This window comes from Lolium rigidum, chromosome 3 (assembly GCF_022539505.1).
Source record: "Lolium rigidum isolate FL_2022 chromosome 3, APGP_CSIRO_Lrig_0.1, whole genome shotgun sequence".
NCBI lineage: Eukaryota > Viridiplantae > Streptophyta > Magnoliopsida > Poales > Poaceae > Lolium > Lolium rigidum.
The window spans coordinates 238365733-238389096 of NC_061510.1; the positions used below are offsets into that span (position 1 = coordinate 238365733).

The window sequence follows — 23364 nt, forward strand, 5'->3', positions numbered from 1 at the left end:
AACGCATCTCCACGCTTTCTCCACGGGTCGGTTTTCCGTAGCCACCTTCGATGCCCCATGTAAACTCGTTTTCGAAGAGCCATCCTTACCAAGCTGCAAAAACATCGTCTCTTCCATGCACCCGACACATGCCTTGTGTCCATGGCACACCCGGCACGAAATGTAACCGTATCCGAGGTAGTCCTGCACCGTCGTGATCAACGCGGCTCTCAAAGGGAAATATTCTTCCGCGACGGCGTCCCATGTATCTACCCCTTCCTCCGCCCACAACGTTTCAAGCTCCTCCTTTAATAGTTCGAGATACATGTTGATATCGTTTCCTGGCTGTGTCGGCCCTTGAATTAGCATACTCATCCGTATGTACTTCCTCTTCATGCACAGCCAGGGCGGGAGGTTGTAGATCCATACAAACACGGGCCATGTGCTATGTGTGCTGCTCTGGTTTCCGAACGGATTGAATCCGTCCGTGCTCGCACCCAACCCGATGTTTACGGGATCTGCCCCAAAACTTCCGAATTCATTGTCTAATGCTTTCCACCGGCTTGCATCCGAAGGGTGCGTCGAGCATCGGGTGCTCAATCCGCTCTTTATCATTCAACACCGCCTCCTTTCTTTCTCGCGTGCCAGCCGCATGAGCTTTGCTTCCTTGCGGTCCGCGTAGAACCGTTGAAGCCGGGGGCGAGCGGGAAGTACCACACAACTTTCCGAGGAGCTTTCTTCTTCCCTTTCTTGTACCGTTCAGCTTCACACACGGACATTTGGTCTTGTCCATGTGCTCCTTGCGATACATGATACGATCGTTGATGCGGGCGTGATACTTTTCGTGGGGTAAGTCGAGAGGGCACGTGATTCTCTTGGCCTCGGCTAGACTACCAGGACACGTGTTCCCGGCGAGGAAGGAGATCTTTCACGTATTCCGGGATGTCGTCGACGCTTGTGTCCGTCCATCCGTGTTTCGCCTTCATCTGCAGCACATCGAGAGCTACTCTCAAGCGAGACTCCCCCAACCCGCGACCTGAGTCGTACAACGGAGTATTCGAGTCTATCTCGAGTTGCTCAAGCTTTGATTTCCGCTTGGCGCCTTTCGTCTTTTCGAGAAGCGGATCTTGAAGATGAGGGTCCCGCACGATCGAAGCTAGCGGCACCTCTTCGTCGTCGTCAAGGTTATTGTCGTCGTCAAGGTTATTGTCGTCGTCAAGGTTATCGTCATGTGCGACAAACTCTTCATCGTCATCGGTATCATGATGCCCTCCTTCTTGCCGGCCATTTTTACCAACCGCCGCCGTCGCCCCATTGACCTCCGCGCCATCATCACTCATCCATTGAGTGTGTCCATGCATGAAACCATTAGTGAGCAGGTGCCCCCGCAACTTGCCCGAATACGGGTCAAACCATTTCCCTCGTTTGCATCTCCGGCACGGACACAATACCTCCGTGCGGTTATTTTCATACATGTCGATGATCGCGTGTTTCAGATATCTCATCACGATGCTTTCACTCATCTCGATAACCATTATCGCTCGCATGGTAAGATTACATAATTCATTAGAACCATGCATCCGTCGGTAGTTTTCACGGAAAATTTCGGCATGACCTTCCTACACGGTAGGACATAGGAGCGCCGAAATGTGCCGAAACGGAAACTTGAAGAATCAACATTTCGGCGCAACGTTGGCAACTCATTTTCAACGCCAACACACACACAAGCACAAGCACAACATATATATATGCCACACACGAGAGCTTTTCTTCAAATGTCCAACATACATCGATTTCATTCCTTAATTTGTTCATTAATCACCTATTTGTTTGATATATTCCTCGATAAGATCGAGACGACGCGCCGCGACAATGGCGTATGGAAGCCGACTTTCTAGATCTAGATCTAGATTGAGCGGTCAATGCGGGATAGTAGATCTAGATCTACATAGGGGGATGTGGGAGATGCATGTAGGAAGGGAAGATTTGCTCAAAAATTTTGATTTTGTTTGGTCAAATTGGTGAAATTGGGGATAGAAATGGGCAAAAATGAGCTGGGTTGGGAGAAGGCTCGGGTTTGTGTGGAGAAGTGGAGTGTAGTGAGTGTGTGAGTGAGTGGGCTGGTTGGTGGCTGAAATAACTGCCAGGTTATTGCCGGCGCACCCGGACCATGGTGCGCCGGCAACATATACCCCTTTCGGCTATATCACAACCGGGCCAGGCCCAAGAGTCATTGCCGGCGCACCGGCCCGGGGGTGCGCCGGCAATATCAAGCTTTCCACCGGCGCACCACTGGGCCGATGCGCCGGCAATGATTCTTGGGCCTGGCCCGAATCGGCCGGGGCCATGCCAGGAAATAGCGCCGGCGAGCCTTTCCCCTAGGTGCGCCGGCAGTACCCCTCCATCGCCGGCGCGGCTGAAATGTGGTGCGCCGGCAATGATTTCCACCGGCGCATGCACAAGGTGGTGCGCCGGCACCACTTGCCTCCACCTATAGGCTTTTCCCTAGTAGTGGTCTATTCCTCCTTCACGGTGTAATGGTGACAGTGTGTGCATCGTGTAGTACTTGGCGTAAGCTATGATCATAATCTCTTGTAGGTTATGGAGTTAATTATTACTATGATAGTATTGATGTGATTTATTCCCCCTTCATAGTGTAAAGGTGACAGTGTGTATGCTATGTTAGTACTCGGTTTAAATTGCAAAGATCTATTATGCTCTAAGGTTACTTAAATATGAATGTCGAATGTTGTGGCGCTTGTTAACTCCGGCTTGAGGGAGCTCTTGTAGCCCTACACAACGAATGGTGTTCATTATCAAACAAGAGTATATGTAGCACAAAGGAAGAGACTTATTTATTATGTGATCAATGTTGAGAGTGTCCACTAGTGAAAGTATGATCCCTAGGCCTTGTTTCCAAATACTGCAATCATCGCTTGTTTACTGTTTTACTGCAACTTTACTTCCTGCAATATTACTACCATCAACTGCACGCCAGCAAGCGCTTTTCTGGCGCCGTTACTACTGCTCATATTCATTCATACCACTTGTATTTCACTATCACTTCGCCGAACTAGTGCACCTATACATCTGACAAGTGTATTAGGTGTGTTGGGGACACAAGAGACTTCTTGTATCGTGATTGCAGGGTTGCTTGAGAGGGATATCTTTGACCTCTTCCTCCCTGAGTTCGATAAACCTTGGGTGATCCACTTAAGGGAAACTTGCTGCTGTTCTACAAACCTCTGCTCTTGGAGGCCCAACACCGTCTACAAGAATAGAAGCACCCGTAGACATCATAGTACCACTTGTTTTGCAAGATGCTTTAGTTGTTTAGAAGTTTGAAAATCTTTTTCTGCCCTGTAATAGTAATTTTAACACCCACAAATGTGCGTTTTCCGAAGTTCTCAAAAATTTACAAAAATTATACCGTTGGTCTTATTTTTCGAAATGCAACCTGGGAGTGCCTGGGGCTGACCAGTGGGGCACCCCAGGGTGACCCCATGGGCCGGCGCGGCCAAGGAGGGGGCGCGCCACCCTGTGGTGAGGGCCCCACCTGGCCCCACTCAGTCATCCCTTCCACTCATTCCACTCTCTCTCCCGAAAAAACTCGTACCAGTTCGTTCTCACTCGCGTTTTCGCCCGAGAGCTCAGGATTTTTCGATCTCTTTGCTCAGCCCAGATTTCAGTCTGAAATTTGGCACATTTGCTCTCCGGTATGTGACTCCTCCGATTATCCAAATAGAATCTTGTTTGGTTGAGTATATCTTGAATATTTTGCTGCTGTAGATGACATGTTAAGTGAGCTTGCATGCTTGTTCTAAGTTGTAAAAATTAGTTTTGATGCATGTTTAGTACTCTACCAAGTTCCTATAGTAGTTTCTCTCATTATTATGTCTCAAAATCAACTTTTATAATGATTGTTGAAAAATTTCAGAAAAGGAAAATGCATAACCACACCTTTGGAGAAGTGTCCGAGAGGGATACGACAAGAGCGGCAAGGCCTTCAAGGGCAGCTACTCGAGTTAGGCGATCCTATGATGAGGATATCATCGCACCAAGCTTTGAAGCTGAAGAGGATAATGGGGTTCCTAATGCCTCATCCTTTCCATGCTTTGATTTTTTGCGTAATGCAGGGCTACTTGATGATTTCCTGTTTCTCATCAATAGTGTGGGGTTGTCTACCTATATGGAAGATGAGAGTGATCAGTTTTACAGGCTAACTAAAATCTTTGTTGAAAGCTTTAAATTCAGCAACTCAGCCTTCTCACCGACGGTTAAATTTAGGATTTATGACGAGCCTATTACTATGAAGTTGAAGGATTTTTGTGCTGCATTGAATATTGCTCCTATAGGTACAGCGAAGAGGATCGAGAACCGTCCCAAGGCTTTGACAGAACTCTATCGAGAAGTTACCAATGATGATAGCCGTACCATTCAGCGCGGCAAGATAAGGAACATTCAGCTCCCTGCCATTAGATATTTCTCTTACTATCTTGCTACTAGCATTCTTGGTAGGGAGAATACTAGCAATATTTCTAGTTATCATCTTGCTTTTCTCGGTTGTCTGCACCGATCGGAGGTACTCCTTATCATCTTGGTGCTCTTATTGCTCGTCGCTTATCTAATAAGGGACCTATTTATGGAGGGATTATTGCTTCGCGTATTGTTGCATATCTAGGTCTTTCTGTTGAACCTAGTGATATGAAATTAGCTCCTATTAAGCTTGATATTGTCGCTATGAAGAGTCACCAATTTGTCACAACCGACTCTAACTTAGAAAATATTGTTTATAGAATGTTGTTTATTGACGGGGATGAGAGGGAAATCCCCTTGCCGCAAACCGATTTGTTCAGTGTTCGCAGGAGACCGTGGTCGCGCTCCAAGGAGGAGGTGGATGAGCAGCTGAGGATACGTGGATTTCGCCAGCAGCACGACTCCGAGGACGTCGGGCCCTCTGATGGGTACAATGTCACATATCCTGGTGCGTCCTCCAATTCGTACCAAGGACAGGATCCTCCTTCATCATATTACGGAGGCGCGACCTCATGGGCACCGTGGGATTAATCTCCACTTAGGCCAAAAGCCTAAGCTTGGGGGGAGGTATGCCGGCATCACTCATTCATTTTATATTACAATTGTCGGATATGTGTATATACTTGTTTCGCTTCTTATGGTTGCCTCTAATATGAGGAAGATGATATTTGGGGAAGTACTGTCTAAATAACAGATTCTGGACTGATACTGAAAAAATTCCTGTGCGTAGCCAGAATGTTATTTTGAGTTGCAAATTTTTGTGCATGTTCCCCAGGTTATTATCTAATTTTCATTAGTTGAGCACTTTTCGAGTTGAACAGCAGAAGATTTTCGAAAAAATTGATTACTGTACTGCTGTCAAGTTTTGGCAGATTTCTGCCACTTTGCTTTTCTGAGATTCTTTTAGTTTTCCTTCTCTTGTTTTTGCTTTGTTTCTTTTCTAAAACACAAAAAGACCAAAAATATTTCTGTTGTTTCTCTTCATTATTTGTTTGTTTGGTTTCTTGTTCCTATTTTGCTTTATTTACTATCGTTGGTTTGCTATGAGAAAACCCAAAAAGATTTTGCTTTGATTGTTTGTTTCCTCTTGTTCTTGTTTCCAATTCGAGAACACCAAAAATATTTGTTGTTCTTCTTTGGTTTTGTAAAGTTCACTATGGAGTTCAGCGGTCTCCGGTGGTTGGAGCTTGGTTTTCATTTCATATTATTCAAGCTACACAAGTGAAAGGCAATAATGACGATCTACGACAATTTGACTGTGGTGAGAGGCTGGTATGAACTCTATTTGTTTTCATTTTTGTACATATACTCATCCATGTGAGCATGCTTAGTTGGTTCATGTGAGGTATATGTCATTTAATGAAAATCTAGTAGTTCATGATCTCTCATGTTTAGATCCAATTTATTAATATGAGGGGAGCATGTCATAAATATTTGCTTGCATTGTTTTATTCATAGATATGTATGACATTGTGGTATCCTCCTCGGAATAATTCATTTGAATCGACTTGGCACATGCTCACGCATGCATATGACTAAACAAAAAGTCAATTAAGCCTCAATGATTTACTTTGCTTCAGAGTTCTTGTATCACTTTTATGCCTCCGTTAATTTTATTTTGTCGCAAGCATGATTATGACAGTTATTGCTCTCTTGATTGTCGCTTCCCAGTCTATTGCTAGCCTTCACTTGTACTGAGCGGGAATGCTGCTCGTGCTTCCAAATCCCTGAAAACCAAGTTATTCCAAAGTGTCCACCATAAATACCTATGCATGGCATTTCAAACCATTCCAAGTAAATTCTCATGTGCTACCTTTAAACCTTCAAAGTACTTCTCAATTTGTGTTAATGTTTTATAGCTCATTAGGAAGTATGTGGTGTTTTATCTTTCAATCTTGTCATTTACTCCTGACAGACTTTCACCAATGGACTAGTGGCACATCCGCTTGTCCAATAATTTTGCAAAAAGAGCTGGCAACGGGGTGCCCGGCCCCAATTAATCAACCTTCATAAATAATTCTCTTCACGTGTTTTACCCTGATTTATCAGTAAGAAACTTAATTTGCAAATAGACACTCCTCCATGGTATGAGAATGTTGGAAGGCACCCGAGGATTCGGTTAGCCATGGCTTGTGTAAGCAAAGGTTGGGGGAGTGTCATCCATAATGAAACTAAAATACATGTGTAAACAAAAGTGAAGAGGGATGATCTACCTTGCTGGTAGAGATAACGTTCTTAATGGGAGCCGCTCTTGAAAGTCTGGTTGATAAGGTAGTTAGAGTGCCCACTACCATTCGTTGACAACAACAAACACCTCTTAAAACAATTTTACTTCTGTCTTTAGAAAAATGAAAAGCTCTAGCACATGTTAATCCCTGCTTCCCTCTGCGAAGGGTCAATCTTTTACTTTTATGTTGAGTCACCATCCTTTGTTTGAGCACCTTCTTGAGAGCATAACCGTCATTCTTAGTATAATATGCTTGTCCCAAAATATGATCAGCTGTGGTATAACTTTGATGCTTTTATCTTTGATAATCTTTACTTCTAGTCTTTCCATGAAATTCAGAGGTGCCTGGGCATTTATGTTTTGCTGTACAAATACGGGCAAGCGAGATACCACTTTATCATATCTTTTTATGAACATTGCAATCCTGTTGATAGATATGATTCATGATGCTTATTATTAGTTTGTTGGTATCTTTTTCATGATTGACATAACTATTAGATGACTTTATTTGCATGTATCTTATTATGAATTGCCTAAGTACTCGTCCATATCATGAGAATATTTACATCATATGAGCAAATGTGTTCGTGAAAGTTCTTTTATCGCACTCAGCTTGTTAATCGAATTGCTTGAGGACAAGCAATAAGCTAAGCTTGGGGGAGTTGATACGTCCAAAACGTAACTACTTTCCCGAATACTTTTGCTATTGTTTTGCCTCTAATTTGTGTATTTTGGATACAACTAACACAGACTAACGCTGTTTTCGAGCAGAATTGCCCTGGTGTCTTATTTTTGTGCGTAAACTCAACTTTCAGGAAAATCCCCGGAAATAATTGCGAAGGGCCTATTTTCCCAGAAGACTCACGGAGCCAGAAGGGCAGGCCAGGGGGAGGCCCACGGCCCCCACACCATAGGCCGGCGCGGCCAAGGAGGGGGCGCGCCGCCATATGGTGGGGCCGCCTCGGCCAGCCCCCGACGCTCCCCTCTGGACTAGTTAAGGCTTTCGACCTAAAAACGCACGGGGGTTCGACCATATTTCCAGAAGACATCCGAACTCCGCCGCCATCGCGAAACTCCGTCTCGGGACCGTAAACTCCGTTCGGCTCCCTCGCCGGGACGGGGAATTGGAGGAGATCATCGCCATCATCACCACCGACGCCTCTCCATCGACCATCCATGTTTCCCCCATCCATGTGTGAGTAATTCTCCCGCTGTAGGCTGAAGGGGATGGTAGGGATTGGATGAGATTGATCATGTAATAGTCATAAGATTGTTAGGGCATAGTGCCTAGTATCTGTAGTTGGTACTTTTATGATATTGTTGCAACTTGTTATGCTTATAGCTTGTCACTAGGGCCCGAGTGCCATGATTTCAGATCTGAACATGTTATTGATTCATGATGATATTCATTGTTTTATGATCTTACCTGCAAGTTGTATACACATATTGTTGTCCGGAACCCGATGCCCCAAAGTGACAGAAATTGGGACAACCGGAGGGGAAGGGTGTGATGTGAGGATCACATCTGTTCACGGAGTGTTAATGCTTTGCTCCGGTACTCTATTAAAAGGAGTACCTTAATTACCAGTAGTTTCCCTAGAGGCCCGGCTGCCACCGGCTGGTAGGACAAAAGATGTTGTGCAAGTTTCTCATTGCGAGCACGTACGACTATATACGGAACACATGCCTATGGTTGTTTAGTACTTGGATACCGTTTTATTATTATCTGCAAATGCCCTACCTTGATTGTTACCTGAGTTCTCTTATCCATGCAGCGCCCGTTCATCCATCCCTGTGCCTACAGTATTTTAATCCTGCTGTTTACTATAATCACTACTGATGTCTTTGTTACATCGCTGCTTATATTTCACTACTGCTATCGCTATAAAACTGTTGCTATCGATAAACTCTTGCGAGCAAGTCTATTTCCAGTGCGCAGCTGAATTGACAACTCCGCTGTTAAGGCTTACAAATATTCTTTGGCTCCCCTTGTGTCGAATCAATAAATTGGATTTTACTTCCCTCGAAGACTGTTGCGATCCCCTATACTTGTGGGTCATCAGTTACCGTGATTTTAAAGTGGCGGCCATGGTGATGACACACTCCCCACGTGGGGGGTCGTCGTGGGGGTGTGGAGCCCCTTTGTCTTGCCTTTGTACTGGTGTGCCCCTTGGTGATGTGGATGGCAATCATGGTTGCGCTCTCCTCTCCGATGCGAGGAGAGCCGTGGTGGTGGTGGCTTCTTCTTGCTGGTTGCTGGGCTCCAATGCCGGGTCCTTGTCGAAGCTCTTCGGGGCGTTGAGGGTGATCCATGTGAGAGTGCTCAATGGGCGTGTCTCAGCTTTGTGATGCCATTCGACTCCAGCCGGAGGCACACACGCGTCGTCTCGCCCACGCGCAACCTTTCGGCCACACCCTCGATATAGGTGGTGTCGGCGTGTAGTGTGGCCTCGAAGGCGCGTTGCCATTCGATTATGTCCATGGTGTAGTGTCGTTGCTGGGTCTCGACGGACCAAAACCGATCAATTACTCAGGGGAGGCCTCAAGCTCGGTGGTGTGTCCTTGGGCTCTTCCTTATGATCGTTGTGTTATGGTCGCGATGGGTATTCTCATCGGCCAACCGTCCCCTTGATTTGCTGATTTGCAGATGGCCATGTTTTCTACTTCTCGGTCTTGTGTGTTATTGGTGTGTATTTTTTTTTTGTTCTTTTCTTCCCTTCTCTTGTTACCCGTGTACTTTGGTTCATTTGAACTTATTTTGTATAGGCAGAAAAGCTTCATTTGAACATATGTTGAGACTGGCTTATGGCCCGTCCGTAGTTACACTAAGAAAATTATGAATAATTTTTGAGAAGAGCAAGAAAAGTTTGTTCAAGATTCATCCAGTTGACGTCGAAATACTACTAGTAATAGCTACAGCTCAGATCAAAAGAGCAAGAGGTTCAGAACAAAGGGAACGAAACCGTCTGCAATCTGAACCCCAATAAAAAACATGGCGACTGCAGCACGATTTGCGAGCTGGGAACTCGGATCAACAGCGCGGCGCGATGGCCGCCCCTGCCTCGGCGGCATCGGAGTCCCGGCGACGGGACGAGAAGGAGTCGACCCGGAGGCGGTGCCGGAACGCGGAGATGAACTCCTCGGCGCGCCTGTCCACCTCCTCCCCCGCGTCGCCGACGGATGCCGCTTCCTGTTCGTCCGTGGCCGCCGTGTCGCTCATCGCCACGAGCGCCATGCAGCAGCCGTCCGCCGCGACGACGGGCGCCGGCGCCGCGGACTCCTCGCCGCGCCTCTTGCTTCTCCTTTTCTTGAGCTTCCTCGCGCCCTCCTCGCCGGCTGCCGGCGTCGCCGCGGCATCCGCGATGACGACGCCCGCGCCCTTCGTGGCCGCGGCCGCGCGCCTGGCTGGCTGCACCTGCACGGAGGCGACGACGATGGAGGCGATGACGACGTTGAGGAGCAGGAAGAGGACGGGCGACGGCGCGGCGGCGGGGAGCGGCCACCACAGCCACGACCAGCAGGGCGCCACGAGCACGGCCGGCGCGAGCTTCTTGACCCCCGACACGAGCAGCGCCGCGGCCGCCGCCGCCAGCGCCGCCTCCACCAGCTCCTCCTCCCGCCGCGGCGCCTTCTTCGCCACCTCCGCCATCTTTCTTGCTGCCTTCTCCGCTCTCCGGTGGTCACCACTCTCTACTCCAGCTCGCACACTTGTCGCTCTGCTCGATCCGCTTTTGCGCTTGGGCGGTGGAGCTATATGTACAGACGCTAGTAGCAGCTAGCGAGAGCATGGACGCGCCATAAAGCCGAGCTTCAGAGTAATCAATGGCCGCGGCAGGGAGTTGTCGCTCCGACAGCAGGGGCAAGCACGCAGCCCGTGCGCGCGCCTGTCGGGGAATTTGCTCCGACCACGGACGGCAGAGGGTTTTCATTTCCCTCCCACGTCTCACCTGCAGGCTGCCGCGCGCGCCAGTGGTGTAGTGGCACCACTCGAAACGCCAAATTTTCTCTTTTGCTTCTCCTGCAACGCAGCAGCAGCTTGCATTATTATTAGCCGCTGTCAGTGAGCATTTGGGATGGTGCACAATGGTTTCGGACTGTAATTCTGACGAGCATTAGCAGCTGCAATGTCACGGTACTCCTGCGAGCATTCGAGATGGCGCACAATGGTTTCAGACTGTAATTCTGACGAGCATTTGCTACTCCGTCAGTAAAAGATATATTTCTTAAATTTGTCTAAATTTAAATGTATCTATACACTAATGGGTGTCTACATCTACGTACAACAAAGTTTTAATAAATCTAAAACATCTATTTATATGGACACAGATAGTAGTATTTGTTTTTATTTCTGTGATTATCGAGTGCAGCTAGGGAGGCATGCCTGGGGCTCGTGGGACTTCCTTCGTCCCGTGCGCTGCGCGTGCTGGACAGAATGATGAACTTTTTCCCCCTTCTGTTGGAACGGGAGCTCCATCGCAATGAGTAGGTTACTCATGCTGCCAAAAAGGAGAGCATAAATTACTCTAGTGCTAAGCAGTAGGCCTGTGTTAGTCTTGTTAAATACGCCTGATTGGAGCAAAAGATTCTCCATGAACATGATGGCTGAATATGTTGTTTAACAACGAGACTGGGATCAAATGGACATCCATCATAGTGAACACTATGATCAGATCAAATGCGGTAAACCATCAGACTAAAATTCTTTAACCTTGATCACTATACTTAACGGGGATACTAAGCCAAGGACTTCAATTTTCCTGGATGATCAGGTTTGAAAGTGCTCAGATTCTCACACAAAACAAGCATAAGCTGCAAACTCACAACGTTCTAGCCCTGCCCAAAAATATCAGCAGAAGTTCAAGTGATTGACCGAAAATACACCCAGAGAAGAATCCCACCACCACATACTCGACCATGCAAGCACATGACAATACAGCTTCACCAAAAAACAAAAAACAAAAATTCCTTCCACAATGTCTTAAATGTTATAGTATCGCAAGAAAGGCTAAAACAACGATGAGTGGTGTGCATTGCCTGATTAGCCACAATTTTTTTTTTGAATCAAATGGGGATCCATCATAAGTACGGTGATAAAGTGGATGCACTAAAAAATCAGACTCAAATTCTTGGGCCATGGGATCTTGCGAAATTGAGGTAACAGCCAGTCTAAACAGTACAGTACAATCTTGCTCAGGTAGACAGCAGGTAGAAGATAATTCAGAACAATTGCTCCTACAACCTTACACAAGTACTTCAACTTGTAATGTACTGGAGAATCCGGTTTGAAAATATTTAGATTCACACACAAAACAAGCATAGCTACAGCACTGCCCAAAACAATCAACAGAATTCAAGTGGCTGACATAAAAGAAGCAGGTATTATATATCAAAAAGGCACCAAGAAATTCCAATGCCACATATCAGACCATGAAATCACTTCGCAACAAAGATTTGACAAAAAAAATTACTTCCACAATAGCTTAAATGTTATAGTAGCACAATGCGGGCAAAAATAGTGATACAGATTTCACCAACTCAGATCTAGCACATGGAATGGGCAGCGTCATTTTAAGCTCCTGGCGTATTATTGCCATGAATTTATGTTTACTAGGCGACAACAAGGCTGTCGATGAGGTCGGCAGCATCTTCCACCGTTGCGATTGCCTGTGCACTTGACTCCTCCACGGTGATCCCGAAAGCCTCCTCAAGGCCCATAACAATCTCAACCTACAAAAAAGAATGACAGCAAGTATAAATAAACATATACAGGATATATCAACATGAAACTGGAAAACCATGCTTAGTAATTACAAGTGCCTTAGTATAAAAAACCATGCTTATATTCAAGCACAAACAAGTGCCTTAGAAGTTACTCCCTCCGTTCCATAATTCTTGTTGTGGTTTTAGTTCAAATTTGAACTACAATCACAGAAAAGAATTATGGAACAGAGGGAGTAGCATAAACTAGAGTTGCAAAGCACTGTGAATAACAGCTCAGCATGTAGATATGGAACAGCTTGGTTCTCCATAGCAGCCTAGAACTATCGCTAACCTAAGAGAGCCCTACACACTCCCAGGCTTGGTCCTACTTCCAACTGAGTCATCCTCAAAATAAAAATAAAACTATTATATGAATGCTATTTCTGTCCCTTGAGCGGACCTCAGTCTGGCTAGGATGACTTACCGTATCCAAAGAATCGGCACCAAGATCAGTAAACTTAGAGGAGCCACAAACTTCAGTGCCTGGTTGAAGCGCGAGCTGGCTCTTCACGATTTCACAGACCTTGTCTACTGTCTCCTTTTTGGCCTGTTCAATTACAACACCAGTACGAAGCAGTTAGAATCATAGGAATGGGTAACCCATCACACAGATTGACCATAAAATTTATTTGCTTATCAAAATCCAATTAGAAAGCAAATGAAGTTTAAATCTAGATGGTACTAGTAGACTAAGGCCTTACTTATGTCAAATTCTAGTCCACTCATGCAAACTGCACGATACCGAAAAGAAGCTACTTTGCTACAGTTATCTTGAAATTATTTTTACAAGACACATTCACAATTTAAGTGCGACATGGAAAACACATAAGGAGTGGTTTGTTGACATCTGAGAAAACTGCTGGAATGAAATATATTGGAATGCATAGGTTTAGCACCATGCATGTTTAATTATGTGACCACAACCTAGAGAAGTGATAAACCAACTGATAGATGAAGAGGAGGATGTTCTCCATATGATATTTAAATGCAAAGGTGCGGTTGATATTTGAAAGGTTCTAGGGATTGAAGCTATTATAGTAGATGCATGCCAGGCCAATCGATCAGGGCCAGACGTACTCAAGGAGCTCCTTATTTCTACGTGGTAACCATTGCTGCACGGTATATATGGTGGTTAAGAAGAAGGCACACACATGGAGAAAATATTCCGCATGTGTTTCGGTGTGCCATGTCAATCCACACAATAGCTGCAAACTCTGCTAAATCCACTAAGCTATCTAATATCCCGGCGAAGGAAGTATGGGAGAGACCAAGAGCAAAGTACCTCAAATTGAACACTGATGCAGCTTTAAATATTTATGATTTAACTGGAGCTACTGGTTCTATTATCAGAGAGAACCTGGGTAATTTGTGGCTGCCTCGTGTAACTATGTTGCACATGTTCCATCTGCACCTATGGCGGATGCCTATGCTAAAGATGGGCTTCAGCTATCAATTCAGACGGGATGTAATCTGCTGGAGGCCGAGTCTGACTGTATTGAGGTCAATACTGCTCCGGAGAAAATCAAATGAGGAAAGATGCTACTGCAATTTATGCAGACTGCCTGGTAAGCGCCGGTATCATTGGGAAGGTGGAGTTCAAATATAGCCGAATAGAGATGAACAATTCAGCTCATGTAATAGCTAGGTTTTTTTAATTCAAACTCTCTTGGACAATGTAACCATTATTTGATCATTAATAAAGCTAGCCATGATGGTCTTCCCTCGAAGAAAAAAACTGGTAGATGAAATATAATGGGAAAAAAATGTGGTATGCATTAATCAAGCATCAACCAATTAGTAGTATGTGATTACCATGCCAGACAAGGATGATACTTACCAAGCAATAAACAGATCTCAGCGGAGCTGACTGCATACGGAAGGCTACATTATCCTTCCTCGGAGCAGAGAAGGAGACTGACTTGACATTGATTGCCTGTGAATCATCAAACATGTTTTCTCAGGAAAGGAAAGAAACAAACAACTAGTTTGACTGTAAAAAATGCCATGAAGCCTATATAAATTATAAAACTGTGGAGCAGAGGGAGTAACAGCTGTATCCCATAGTACATCATAAACTACACGTAATTCAGCTTGTTTACGTTCAGGCCTTTTTTCGCAGGTATCTTCAGACATGATTGGATTATATGCTATGCTCTAAAACTGTCAAACATGTTCTGTTCGGCTGCTCCCCTTTATCTACTCAAGTTCATCGAGTGGACTACGGGTTCTTTATTGTGCCATCGGTTATATATTAACTAAAAGAAAACGCTCACTTGATCCTGCATGCGCACAACTTTCTCTTGATTTCTAAAGTCTGGTAAGAATCTTGCCCTTTAAATATTTAGCTACCGGAATAAGATTAGATATGTTTTAAACAAAAAAATGCAGGAAAGCATAACATGTCAACTGATTTAAGGAAACTATATATGTGCCACGAAGCCGACACAATCTTGTAACTGACAAATCTTCTGAGCTACATCTCATAATGTTCAGTGTGGAGCGTGTTTTAAGCTTGGGCAATGTTTCTATGTATACTGTGTAAAGGCAACAGACTTCCCGAGCATTCAATCCAAGTACCTAACCAACTGATTCGACGCCCGCACGATGGCATAGGCTGATGTATACTAGCATGAACGCCGCAGCACCATTGCGATCGATGGATCGAACTAGGCACCTACAGCCGCCAGGCCAGGCCAGATCCGATCGGAACCCGCCGATGGGCTACCGAATCGGGAGCCCCCATAGGGAGAGAGAGAAACAACTGATCCTCTACCGAAACCGGAGCGGATCCGCGGCCAGATCGCGCAGGCAAACGTACGAGGGAAGTAACGTGGGGCGGGCGGTCTCTGTATTGTAAGACGCCGCCGCGCGCGACTTGAACCGTGCCGGTGGCGGCGGAGGTCGCGAGATCGGGCGGCTGAGGGGGTGAGGAGAGAGGGGGAGCGGTGGTACCTGGACGGGCCTCGCGAAGGAGACGGCGGATGCGGCGGCGGAGGCCATGAGGTAGGGAGGCTGGGGTGGCGGGCGGAGGCGGAGGCGGCGGTCGGTCGGGCGGCAAATCAGCAACGGGAGTGCGCGTGGAGGGGAGTGAGACGGAGCCCGGCGGCTATATAGCGGGCGGGCCGGGCTCGCTCGTAGGTAGGCATCGGGCGTATCGAGCGCGGCGGAGGTCACGAGGCCCGGTCCGGCCCGTGACGGTGCGCGTCTCGCTGCCTCCGCCCCTCGTTGGGCCCACCTGCCAGTGTGGGCTGGACTGCTGCGACGTAAACGTCGATGGCGTGCTAGGCTGGCGCGTGGTGCACCGTGCACGTTCTTGGTTTGACATGTTGGCTCTTGAGCTTGCTTCTGTCCGGATGTGGTTGAGCTGATTTTGTTGCTGTTGTGGGCGGTCGAACGGACGAGGTACTCCCTCCCTCTAAATCTACTCACCTTCATCATGACGACGTATCCGACCATTTGCATGCCGAAAATTTATCTAAATTTAGATGTATCTAGATATATTTAAATTTTAACAAATATCATATATAATATGAGAGGGAAGGAGTACTTTTGTTGTAAGTCACAATTTTTTTAAAATTTAACTACATTTTGAAAAAAAATAGTATAGATACATGATTTTTTTTTTTTTTGGCGAAACAGATACATGATAATCACTCTGGTTCAGCTTAGTAGCTATGTACGCATTTTACAAAAAACATTATCCATTAACTTGGTCAAAAAGAAATACGAATTATATACCATTAAAAATTCTTCTTTTATGACATCTATTTTATATTTTGTTAATGAAAATGATGGTCGATGTTTCTTTTAAACCCGTGCATGCATGTTAAACTAAACCGGTACGAGTATCAATCAATTCTTGTATAATTGAACTATATATATCAAGATGGATCTAGTGACATTAATTTAGCTTCATAAAATTCCTATATAAAGTTGATCAGTACTTTAGTATTGCACTTGAGAGAAACCTAAAGTTACGCGTGACAACTTTGCACGGGTGCAAGTCGCGTGCCACTGGCCTACCACGATGGTTAGATGAACACGTGCAACCGGGCCATCAAGACAATGTGATGAGCTCATTCATTTGCTCCTCATGGCCGCATTGGCTTAGTCAGGGCCATGGTTTAACGCATCCAACGGTCGGTGGGATTTAAGAAGTCGGACAAACTTATCACCTTCAAATAATGCATCTTACTCCTTTTTTGAACATGAGATAAGGAGGAGTATTTTTCTTGGGAAATGTGCCCATCCAGAGTTCATGGTGAATCCCCTCTTAATAGTACCAAATTCCTATAATTCAAAATATAAGATCAAATGGTAGGGTTTAAAAGATGTCGTATTCCTCCCCTCCTTTTGAATGGCGCGGGGGTTCTCCAACTACATATATATGAGTTCTTCAGCCATATGGAGTAATGCGTGTTCATATCACTTGATACCATGGTTACTCCCATAATCACATGTTATTTACAACAAAGCCTACTTAGGGGCTAAGGTGTCCTTTCAAGTAGCGCCATGTTGGTGGTATCTATCTTTGGTGGACGATATTTGTGAACAATCTACAATCCACATGACCAGAAAAGAAAGAGTTGTCTTTACATAACAGAAGCATATGGAGTGAGCATTTGAAGTGCTTTAATCTTGTTGAGCTATTGTTTGCCACCAACTCGTGGGATAAATATGAAACATGGGACGTTATGTTTGTTTGCGTCATCATGTACAACATAGTTGCCAAGGATGAACGTGATCAAGGACATGATCTTAAGTTTGATTCCATGGGACCTCTTGTTAACGCGATACGTGAAAAGGCCAAACTTCAAACAGATGCATCAGCAAATTCGTGTCAGGGAGATACAACAAAAAATTCTTGATGATCTACTTGACCACCTCGTGAAAACTTGAAGACATGTAGCTGCTTGGTCAGGTGGCCAGGCCGCATGGTGGAACTCTCATCTAATTCGCGTTGACGACTTTCCCTTCATCTAATACAACAAGCTCTCCGCTAGGTGGTCGTAAGATCTAATTGTATTTTTTGTTATTTTTGGTGTTCTTTGTACTACTTTTGATGATGATTAATAAATCATTTTCTTACAAAAAAAGGAAGAGGATGGAAGTTGATGTAAAAAAAGAGAAGGCCCACCGGAGATTAAATTCTAGGTTTTAGGCTTTCATGTCTTGTAAAGGAGCAATATTCTTTTAGTGGCATGTGGTAACTTCGTCAATCGCTCAGTTTCTCGGACATAGTGTCTCGAAGGTGCTCATAGGGGTAGGGTGTCCGTGCCTGCGTTCATGGAGGTGAGTGCATGTACGTATTTATGTATTGTGTTTTTCAGAAGAAAATGTAATTTTAGTAGAGCCGGTGAACGCCTTCTTTTGCGAGAAGGATCTAGATATATTATAAAATTTCATAAAAAGTACAAAGCACCCTAAATATAATAATAATTACATCAATGCATTTAGACCACCTAACAACCACTACCGCCATCAAAGGGATGCCACAAAGTTTTCATGCACGTGCCACTAAGGACTAGCATCCTAGAGCTGAAATCGTCGCTATTAGATTGATTCCATTTTTGTGATACTAAACCTAAAACACACTTAGAGTGCACGAGATGCATCACTCCAAGGACTAGACGCTTCCTCTCTCCTCAATGCCACATTTATCATTGCAGAGATGATAATTCAATCATTAATGTCACCTTTATCATTGCAGTGATAATAAATTCAATAGTCCTCTAAATCATGGGTTTATAAGTCTTGGCTTCGCGTATTTAAGAAAAAAAATAACGACCGCTCCTTAATTTCATTAACAAAATGTAAGTTATATGTCATAAAATATACCACTAGATTTACATTCAAAATAAGTTTTCAATGGTAAATTCTTGTGGCACATAACTCATATTTTGTTTATTAAATTGATGGTCTTTCTTGAAATACATGCAAACCTTATAAACCTGGAGGGAAAAAAATAAAGCTAATGCAACTCTCCGCACCCTTCCATTCATAATCTGAATCCTTGTTTTTTAGAACCAAATCTAGAACATGAAAAAAAACAAAACAGCAGGAGGCTAGTGCCAATCACTGGGACCTGTGGTGCAGGATCCTGTCGACTTCAGCTATGTTGCCATCCGGCTTCCACATGACGTCCTTCAGTCCGTTTGAGATGCTATGGTAGAACTGTGCGGTGCATGAGAACATGTAAAATATTAGATAAAATTCAAACCATTAAGTTCCTCCTAGCAATTTGAAGTTCTGAAGTAAATTCAGCGATGCAATCTCAGTTTGAGCTGGATGAAGCTGTGACAATCATACGTTGTGGAATTCAAGGGTGTCTCCGTTCGACTTGCGGAGTTCGACCATGTGGAGTGTGGGTGTGACTTCAAAAACCTGAGGTTATTGCAAATGCGATGATCTCAAGCTATTTCCCACGCAAGAACAGTATAACACACCATGTTAACAAGACAAGGCACAATGTCAAAGTATACCTCGGTAGCAATTGCCAGCTGACCTTTCCTTCCAGGGCTCTCTCCTTGCAACTTCAGCTAACTCAATTTAATAATTTTCATCAGAATAATATTCAGATCAGAAGGAAATAAGTTGATATTATTTATCTATCAATACCTTACAGTTGTTGCGCTTTTGTACATTAAATCCCATGGGTCCTGCTGCGGCTTCGATTTTCGACAATATCTCGTTTGCAGGCAGCCTCGACGCAAACCTTGTTTCTCGCTTAACAGAACCCTATTACCGAATTTTATAATCAGAATCTCATGGTTATAAAATCTTACTTTATAAACAACTTAAGAACATGAACATACCGTTTGCTTCTCAAATAGTGTGCCAAGATTGAGACCCTGGGAGGTAGAAATCAACTCAAAAGCATTCATCAGCGCTGGTCTTTCTTCTCGTCTTTCCACGACAAGCTGTGTTGGGTCCTGGATAAAGACAAACAATGTTACGTAGTCCATTCACCACATTATGATATACATTGAGATAAGGTGAGAGAAAAACTTACCCCAGATTCGTCGAATATAGAGTTGACATCATCCAGATTAATGTCTTCTGTCTCGAACGTAGGAGGCTGGTATCCTTTCTTGAACCACTCATTGTTAATAACCTCAGCAATAGTTATTCTCTGCTCAGAGCCATAACGATATCATGAGCCATTTATGAACAGAATGAAGGCTGATATGCTAGCAATGAGCAGATAAACATACAGTGTTAGGATTGGGATCTAGTATCTTTTTGATGAGCTTCTTTGTGCTTGTGGAGAACCAAGATGGGCAAGTAAAATCTGCTTTGTATATCTGCATAAACACATGTTAAATTTTAAGCACTCATTTTGGTAACATAAGCCAAGCACTTGTACTAGTAGTACTAGTGTTTTTCACGTATTTATTGCAAAAGAGAAGTACTAGTGTTTTTCTCGCAAAAGAAGTAACAAATTTATTGCAAAAGAGAAGTGAAACTAATTCACCTTCTTGTAGAGTGACATGAGGTTCGAATCTTCAAACGGAAGGTACCCCGCCATAAGGACAAAGAGAATCACCCCACATGACCACAGATCAGCCTTGGCTCCATCGTAACCCTTATTAATTATAACCTGTACATCAAGAGTAATGAAAAATGAGAAGAAACTATTTACCCGAATGAAGAAATTTATATAACTAGTATAAGACATGGATGTAAATGAAGAACCTCGGGAGCAACATAATTGGGAGTTCCACAAGTCGTGTGCAGCAGTCCATCCTTCTACAAGATAACAAAGAGATTCATAAAAAAATAGCAGAACATAGAACCAACAAAATAGGCCGAGAATAGACTGGATTTTCCATGACCCTGATTTTCATCGAACTGAACAAGAGAAGCGAGTCAATTTATGTACCTGCACTTGCTGTGACAGCGCGCTCAATCCAAAATCCGACACCTTGAGAGTGCCGTTCGCATCAAGCAGAAGATTCTCAGGCTAAAAGATGGAGAAAAAGAAGCTATTACCCACTCTTCTTGCCATGGAACACATCACTAAGCTCCACAAAACAGTTAAACACCACCGTACCTTCAAATCCCTGTGATACACGCCTCTGCTATGGCAGTAGTCAACAGCGTTGATCAGTTGCTGGAAATATTTCCTGGCATCGTCCTCCTTCAGCCTTCTGTGGGAAACCTAGACCCCAAATCACAGCGAAATTAAGCACATAGGCACAGTGGGAAGCATAACCAATATGTTGACAAGATATCAATTACTCACGATTTTGTCGAAAAGTTCGCCACCAGTGACAAGCTCGATCACAATGTATATCTTTGTCTTGCTGGCCATGACCTTCGTGAAGTACAGACAACCGTTAAGTGGGGACATGGGCTTATATTATCATTCAAAGGCAAAAGACAAAATTCCAGAAGATGAACAGCTTAATTTTTCCCTTTTGAGGTTAGAATGTACGGAGTACAGATCATTTCATTTCGCAGAGAAGACAATTAAAAAAAGTCATAGTTTGGATAAAAGTTACCAAATGTGGTAAACACAATTGGTTCATGAGCAAGTTTTGATGTGTTTATTTATTCTTGACTTTTATTTTTCATGATTTCAGGTTGCACAAATCCATATAATAACTTAAAAAAGTAAAGTATATTTACTTAGTTGTTGCTAAAATATACTGTATTTCATTTACAGGCCAGTACATATCAAAGGAGTAAATCCTAGAGATATACTGTATATGCATTACCTCGTGCATCCGGATAACGTTGGGGTGCCTAATGAGCTTCATGGTGGAGATCTCGCGCTTTAGCTGCAGAAAGCAATATCATGCGCACATCAAGGTCAAGATGAGATAACAAACACTAAACTGCGCATGCGCTTTCCAACGGACACGCACGAGGCGTCCGTCCCCGCGTCAAAATCTCGGGTCGAATCGACGTCAGAACGGAGGAGATATGGATGGGGAAAAGATCTCTTATTTTTCGAGCATGTCTCCTGCTCCTACTGTAATCTCTGAAGAAGAAAACAGAAGGCCGAGGAGATGACAAGATTCAATGGTGTCACCTGGTCGATCATCTTGTGCTTGAGGAGCTTCTCCTTGTCGAGGATCTTGATGGCGACATTCTCGCCCGTCTCGACGTTCTTGGCGAACTTGACCTTGGCGAACGTCCCCTCCCCGAGCGTCCTCCCCAGCTCGTACCTCCCCACCCGCGTCCTCCCGCCTCCGCCCTGCGAGCTCATCTTCCCTCGCCCGCCCCTCGAATTAATCAGCCACCACCGATCAAATGATGTTCGTCGTCCGGATCTGCTCCTCCGACGAGCCGGCGACTAGGACCTCTCCTTGTCGCAGGGCCTCCACTGCACAAGCAGCTCCTCGTCTGGCTGCAGGTGCCGCATGTAGCCTTGTGTTAATCCTCACGCTGCACTACTACGCGCTCTCGTACGACCGCAGACATGGAATGGAAGGGAGGGGTCAGGATCAAGAACAGAGGGAGAGACAGTGTAGTACTACCGGTTTATTGGCAGAGGAGAGAATACAGGAGACGGGGTTATCTATAGGAAGCAGACGAGAAGGAGGAAATCGCCCCGCCGCGTCGCATGCCTGAGTCGTGATGACGAAGGTAAGCTGTTGCGTGGAGTTTTCGTACGGAGTATTTTGATTGGAGCCTTCTCTAGTTAGCATTCTTTTCCTTGAGGAAACACACAACATCTGATGCTTTTTTTCCTGAAATGTTTTACACGAGACAATATCTTGTGTGATTATTACTCGTATTATTATTATTTTGGCATGAATTTGTGAACAATAAGCAAGAGTACAATACAAGACCAGTATATGCGAACACTGAATCACCATCAAATATTGAAATAGGAACTTGACAAGTGCTAATCCACTGTTTCCATATTGAAATAGAAACTTGACACGCGCTAATCCACCAAGATATATTTGGCTCCACAAAATGCACCATCCAAATGGCATTGCCTCCCTCTATTAGTTGGTGTAGAAGAAATTATGTCGTCCCTGATTGATTCCAGTGTCATGCTGGTATGTATCTCGAACCTTCTTCAATAATGTTAACCATACTCCACGGTTCCACGCGCGAGTAATTTGGCAATTTTGTCCACGGTCCGCCTTAGTTTTTGGGGTCGTTTTTTTAGATGTTTTTGGCGTCGTTTTTAGGTAGGAGATGCAAACAGTACTATCATGTCACAAATGCCATAGGCATTACGTTAAGCTCATCGCCCTAAATTCTGAATTATTATGCTTAACTTGTCTTGCTTGAATTATGAGACCCTCCGTACAGAAACGTCCAACCTTTTTTCGATAAAGGATGCTTTATTACTTTTGGGAAGCAATTACATCCAGCCTCTGCATAACCAGGATGCACACAGCCGTTTAAGTATCTGGAATCAAAGTATATAAAAACAAGGCGAAATACATATCGAAACGATGAATCATATAACGAGAAACCTGTTCAACATGAACCCTTATTATAGAGCCTTATCCTTGTACAAAGATTTAAAAAAAAGATTGCTAGCTAGTAGCTTAGTTTGATGAATATAAGATACGTGCATGATTGGTTTAATTTATACTCCGGCCGGTCTGTGGGCTGAATATAGCAATCGTCGTATCTAAGTACCTCAATGATTTTAAAGTGCATTATTTGTGTCAGTACCCGACCTCCCCCAGCTTGAGGGGATAAAATAGACCGTTCCCTGATGATTGAGGGTTTTATATTCGGCAATTGTAGCAACGAGACTACTATCCGTACATCAAACGCCTAGAACTGCGCCGACCATCAACTTATATTCTGGTATGCTCAAGCCCAACTCATCAGGGATGAAGCGCAAGAGCCCTGATCCTTAGCTTATCTCATGTGTTTGGCAGGGC

General features: G+C 44.4%; 3 protein-coding genes across 3 annotated transcripts; all 3 read right to left on the bottom strand.

Annotated features, from left to right (window-relative positions):
* Positions 1–9773: 9773 nt before the first annotated feature.
* On the bottom strand, positions 9774–10391 carry LOC124696217. The gene has a single exon (XM_047228977.1). It carries the CDS (start codon positions 10389–10391, stop codon positions 9774–9776), a length of 618 nt encoding a protein of 205 aa, XP_047084933.1.
* A 1801-nt stretch (positions 10392–12192) lies between these two features.
* On the bottom strand, positions 12193–15559 carry LOC124699175 (acyl carrier protein 2, chloroplastic-like). Its single transcript, XM_047231516.1, has 4 exons — positions 15455–15559; positions 14340–14435; positions 12927–13049; positions 12193–12469 (listed from the first exon to the last, which is right to left on the bottom strand). Exons 1-4 carry the CDS (start codon positions 15500–15502, stop codon positions 12350–12352), a joined length of 387 nt encoding a protein of 128 aa, XP_047087472.1. The 5' UTR covers positions 15503–15559; the 3' UTR covers positions 12193–12349.
* Positions 15560–18423: 2864 nt separating this feature from the next.
* On the bottom strand, positions 18424–21974 carry LOC124703178 (CBL-interacting protein kinase 23-like). Its single transcript, XM_047235404.1, has 14 exons — positions 21540–21974; positions 21223–21285; positions 20748–20819; positions 20556–20663; positions 20385–20465; positions 20198–20251; positions 19977–20102; positions 19717–19806; positions 19515–19634; positions 19318–19434; positions 19121–19240; positions 18985–19041; positions 18812–18886; positions 18424–18676 (listed from the first exon to the last, which is right to left on the bottom strand). The coding sequence occupies exons 1-14, from the start codon at positions 21714–21716 to the stop codon at positions 18578–18580; spliced, it is 1359 nt and encodes a 452-aa protein (XP_047091360.1). The 5' UTR covers positions 21717–21974; the 3' UTR covers positions 18424–18577.
* Between the last annotated feature and the right edge of the window lie 1390 nt (positions 21975–23364).

Coding starts and splice junctions, on each gene's coding strand:
- LOC124696217 (XM_047228977.1), bottom strand. CDS start 10,391: ATGGCGGAGGTGGCGAAGAAGGCGCCGCGGCGGGAGGAGGAGCTGGTG.
- LOC124703178 (XM_047235404.1), bottom strand. CDS start 21,716: ATGAGCTCGCAGGGCGGAGGCGGGAGGACGCGGGTGGGGAGGTACGAG. Junction 20,664..20,747: donor GCGAACTTTTCGACAAAATC/GTGAGTAATTGA, acceptor TTTGGGGTCTAG/GTTTCCCACAGAAGGCTGAA. Junction 20,103..20,197: donor CCAATTATGTTGCTCCCGAG/GTTCTTCATTTA, acceptor CTTGATGTACAG/GTTATAATTAATAAGGGTTA.
- LOC124699175 (XM_047231516.1), bottom strand. CDS start 15,502: ATGGCCTCCGCCGCCGCATCCGCCGTCTCCTTCGCGAGGCCCGTCCAG. Junction 14,436..15,454: donor CCTTCGCGAGGCCCGTCCAG/GTACCACCGCTC, acceptor GATGATTCACAG/GCAATCAATGTCAAGTCAGT. Junction 13,050..14,339: donor TGAGATCTGTTTATTGCTTG/GTAAGTATCATC, acceptor GTAATTGAACAG/GCCAAAAAGGAGACAGTAGA.